General features: G+C 33.6%; 1 protein-coding gene across 1 annotated transcript; it reads right to left on the bottom strand.

Moving 5' to 3' along the window:
• Window positions 1-1,782: 1,782 nt before the first annotated feature.
• LOC119830729 (THO complex subunit 4) lies at window positions 1,783-4,029 on the bottom strand. Its single transcript, XM_038353848.1, has 4 exons — window positions 3,689-4,029; window positions 2,686-2,899; window positions 2,217-2,411; window positions 1,783-2,109 (listed from the first exon to the last, which is right to left on the bottom strand). Exons 1-4 carry the CDS (start codon window positions 3,887-3,889, stop codon window positions 1,952-1,954), a joined length of 768 nt encoding a protein of 255 aa, XP_038209776.1. The 5' UTR covers window positions 3,890-4,029; the 3' UTR covers window positions 1,783-1,951.
• Window positions 4,030-5,426: the final 1,397 nt, after the last annotated feature.

Below are 5,426 nucleotides of genomic sequence, written 5' to 3'. Positions count from 1 at the left end.
TCATTATATTATTAACCCGACGTTTCGAACACTTTACAGCGAGCGTGGTCACGGGGAGACTGAGATGTTATATGTCTTTGATCCTCGCCAGAGAAAATAGATTTTTTTCAAGACTTGTACGTGAGGCTATAGAAATTAAAAAACATCCAAATTTCAATAGAGAAGATGGTTTACAACTTTCTAACACCTGGGATCCTGTTATTAAGAACTTAAAACCCCATGTCAGACATACCAAAAGACCAGAAGACACTATCAGCCAATACTGCCAACATCCAGAAAAATACTCCACATACCAACTGCGGAGAAATAGGTGGAGGTAGTTCACAAACAACAATTTTTGTATGACCTTCAAGACATTCAAGACCACGCTCGCTGTAAAGTGTTCGAAACGTCGGGTTAATAATATAATGAATAAATCGCGTTTAAAATCCGTTGAAAAGTTTTTAATTTCTAAATGTATAATACTCGCGTGAAACCAAACACAAGAAAATACTATATAGAAAATATATTTTGTTTACTAAAAAGACAGAGACAGAGACACAAGCACGCGCCGATTCAATGCGCCTAATTCTCTAGTGCTGCGCGCGCGGCGGACCGATCATAGTTCGGTGACTCATCGTAACGTTACCGGGCGTTACACTTTTTCATGAGTGACTCCGAGCCACAACCTAGTTTCAACTTAAAGCTTATAGCGTATATATATATATATATATATATTTATATATATATATATATATATAAATAATGACATTGTCATTATTTCTTAAAAAGGATCATTGTATCTAAAACTCTCCATTTCGTTGACATAACATTTGTGTATTAGGTACTTTATACTTATATCAACAATAATTTTGCACCACATCGCGTATCAAATGCACCTCATGATTATTGCATGGCATTTGCTGAAAAATGTGTTGTATTGTTGGTAGAATAAATAACATATTTAAAAACATTACGTTATAGATTATTTAGTTATTACGATAAAGAAAAACGTTTAAAAATATCGTATGCCATAAAGTGCAACAGTGAATGCTTCTTAATTGTGAACACAATACTAAATTCATCATCATCAGCCCATATATGTTCCCACTGCTGGGACACAGGCCTCCTATGAGGGTACAGGCCATAATCCACCACGCTGGCCAAGTGCGGGTTGGCAGATGTCACATGTCGTCGAACTTTTTTAATTCTTGGACATGCCGGTTTCCTCACGATGTTTTCCTTCACCGTTAAGCAGTGATGATGTTATCCACATGCGCAGATAAATTGAAAAATCAATTTATTTCCTGCACGCTCGCCCGGTCTCGAACCCCGACTTATCGATTTTTGAAGTCCAAGGTTCTCACCACTGAGCCACCACTGCTTTTTAATACTAAATTACTATTAAGAAAAAAAATTGCCGATGACGCTCAATGAAATTAAAAAAATATAGATGTTACGCTGTTGCATTAGGGACAAGAAAATATCTATAACCTTTCTGTTACAAATTCTGTATATTCGTCTTAGAAATTTGGTTTTTAGTAAATATGGACTTGAGCATATTCTTAAGGAACCTTATTAACATATTATGAATGGAATCATTTTTTGACAAAATATTAATTTCACCTGGTAAACACCCCGAGTCCACGAGGGATCTTTGAATAATATTAGTCGTCCTTTGTCTACTTCTAAATTTTTTGACACTAGTCAGGTCAGCGAACTCAATTTATAATAGATTTCAAATGGTTTATAAATAAGTAAGTAAATTTCAAATGGCAAAACTAAAGAAAAATAAAACAATTATTATAATTTCCATTCATTTATTTATTTGAAACGTTCAATGTAATCTGCTTCTGCTGCTTTGTCAATGTTGTTCTTGTAAGTTTTTTTACAAAATGTTGTTCTATTAAAAATATGAAGTATTATCTATCTTATAGGCAATAATGTCATTACCCTAAATTAATAGTGGGTATCACTTGATTTCTTTAACATAAGCATCCAGTTCTGCATCAAGCTGCTCTGCTGTGGGCACAGGTCGTTTGCCACGTGCGCCACCTCCACGGCCGCCGCGTCCTCCACTACCTCGCCTTGCGCTGTTTGTAGCTCTAACATTGCCACCACCACCACCGCCTATTTAAATACAATGAAGTAAATTAAATAGTGTAAACAAGGTTCGAAGAGATTCGTTTACAAATTTCACTATATTATGCTCAATGAAGCAACATGAAAAGTATTACCTCGATTGGAATTCCTTCTCATTGGTGGTACACCGCCACCACTGACTGGTCGACCTCTATTTTCTCCTCTTATTGTGCTAATTTCTGATGTGGCTAATTGGATATTCATTGCACGGCCATCAAGAGGAACACCATTGTATTGTTTCATTGCTTTTAAAGCATCTGCTCTTCTTTCAAAAACTACATCTGCTGTACCTATTTAACAATAATAATATGTTTTAAATGTGGTTATTAGTAACAAATGTTTAAAATTCAATGAACTAGTTGGAGGCCCTTATCCTTTCTTTTACTCTTTTCTTAATCCCTTTACAATGTAAAGTCAGTTTGTAGAGGCGTAAGATGGGCAATCAACCTTACAATTTTCCACATGTTTTGAAGCAGTAGTAGTGCTTCCCATCGGGTGACCCACCAGCTATATTGCCGACGATGGTATAAAAAGGGAATAAAAATAACAGATAATAATACATACCTAAAGATCTGCCTGATCGATCATAATGCACAGCGGCACTTTTTAAAATTCCAAACTCTGAGAATAATTCTTGAATATCAGAATCTGAAACTCCAAAATCTAAATTGGAAACAAGAAGTTTAGTTGGCCCAGTTGTAATGGGTGCACCTCTTTGTATCTTCCTGTCACTGAATTCATTGAACATGTCATGTTTCCATGTGCTGTTAACATCACCCTGAAAACGTTTTTCCTTCAAGAATCATGCCAACTGCCCGCTGCTGCCTCTTTTTGAGTTTGCACTCAAAAAACAATTGGCGAACATTGGTTTTACATATTTTAACATATTATGGTTAACAATAATTATGATGCACAAAAGTTGTTTTAAAAACAATAAGTAATTGATGGACATTCATTATTTAATTACAAATAAACCACTGAATCTTTTGCACTTAGACACAAGCACTGTGCAAGTTCAAAAGCACTGTAACTGTTCTTTCATCTGATCGCACGGTTAAGCATTACACTGATGGAAGTCCTTAAAATAACATTGCGAGTAGTGTCGTTTATAGCCCCATTCATTCCTGCTGCACCAGAATCTTCAAGTCTATTGGCATTGATAACAGCAAACAACCATTTACTTTGGTATGCAATCAAGACGAAAGATGTTTTGATGTTAGTGGATTAAAACTCGTAGAATTGCCAAGAAGTAATAACCACGAATAAGACGATTATAACTTTAAATGGAATGAATATTTCCATTTACACAGTCAACTCTATGATAGGTACATTTATTAGCAGTACATGTGTAAACAATAGTCCATGAAGATTTATGGCATCGACGTATAACAAACATATTTTAAAAAATCTGTGCTAGGTATCGGTCAACGACTCCAAGGAAGGAGAGGTTACTACAGAATACTTGAAAAACTAGGTTGATTCATTAGGTTGACGCGTCATTATTTCGCACGCTCGTCCGCCATGATGGAATTTAAAAACCAATCTATCATCGAATTAGTTGATTTACCCTTGTATAATTTGTTGATTTGGATACTCCGCCGCGATTTCTACCACGCATTACGCCTCCAGAACGATTATTGCGAAAGCCTCCACCACCCCCTCGGACTGGTTTTTTGGTATCGAATTTTCTTCCAGCTCCGCCGCCTCTTCCTCCCTTTTTACTGGCCTTTATTATATCATCTAACGCCATATCAATTTTGTCAACCATTTTATATATCTTTAGTTAAATTAAATCGAATATTTGCACAATTTACAATTAATTGCCTTATTTTTCTTTTCAGATCCTAGGTATACACCAGCACCACAAGGAAACAAAGAGCTAAGAGCGGCGTGAACAGTGTTACCAACTCTCAAAAATATTTTTCCCAAAACCTAATCAAAACCCCTTAAAATTGCCTCAATTATTGGAAAATTTCCTTTGATATATTTAATTTTTAGTTTTATAGCATTGAAATGCTTTTCCTTTGATATATCTTTAACAAAAATACTATATGTAATTTAATAATAACGTATAAAATAAAAGTAATGGAGGAATATTTCACAGCTTTCTTTATTTATATATAATCTAATATGTTACGAATCATATCAATATCTTCTGAAGAATCCGCATTTTTAAATTCATGTATATTGACATTACATACATTTTTGAAGAATAAATGATGAAATTATGAGTATGATCCACCATTCCGAATTAATATTTAACGAAAACGTAACGAGCGATAACTCCCAAGAGCTCTATCAAGATTTATAATTGGAGAATTGTTATTTTTATTAATTTTTTTTTTGTATGAAAATACATTATGAACCTGATGAATGAAAATCTTTGAAATCTACTAAAAAATACCATAAATAAAATTCATTATGCCAAGAAACTACTAAAATTTTACTTTATATCTTGAAATATTGCAAATAAAGAATATTTTTTCAGTCAACATTATTCATTCTAAATCAATAGTATGAACATCATTACTAAAATTTAAATTTACTTCAAGCATCCCAGTCGACGGAACAAAAAGTACAACCATCATTCAAATCATGTTATATAGGAAATGTAATTCGTATTGTAATATATATATCGTGTGTAAATGTAATTAAATGATATATGTACATGTACCTCTATTTAGTTTTACTATATTAACTTGGGAAGAAATTCGTTCACATTTGTTGTGAAATTAGATTTTTGCTTCGAAATAGTTTGTCAATCTGAAACAGAAAAAGAATTTATAAAAATATGTAATAAAAAGAAATTGCTTCTACCTGAATTAATCTTCACCGTTCACTAAATTGAAATTTGTTTAAATTCAATGTAGTGTAATAAGCAAAACTGAAAAATATGTATTCAATTTCATTCATTGGCTATGTAAAAAGAGAAAGATTGTTACAAAGTGATCATGCGCGAAGATAGCGTAATTATGAAACGATCGTGAACTATTGCGCTAATTACACTGGGTTGTTTATTTATAACAAATTCACTTTCATAATATTCGATTCAGTCGAATCGACTGCTATATTAAATATTAATTTACTGACGGGGTAATCCGATTCACGAAATTGTGTCGATCTCCTATCAAGTATAATATTTGGATTGTCGAACGTCGGAGCAGCCCTTCCTAGTTTAAAACTTGTTTAGTAAATGTTAAAAACCAAAACAGCACCATTTGGCTAATGTTAATAAGTTTCCTTTTTTAAGAAGTGACGCGGCCCACAGCTTTACCGCTTTTTTCCAGGTAAACACGCCTTTTTTA

The sequence above is a fragment of the Zerene cesonia genome, chromosome 12 (genome assembly GCF_012273895.1).
Source record: "Zerene cesonia ecotype Mississippi chromosome 12, Zerene_cesonia_1.1, whole genome shotgun sequence".
Lineage (NCBI taxonomy): Eukaryota > Metazoa > Arthropoda > Insecta > Lepidoptera > Pieridae > Zerene > Zerene cesonia.
The sequence above is the reverse complement of the archived record's forward strand: the minus strand, read 5'-3'. Positions and strand labels throughout refer to the sequence as shown.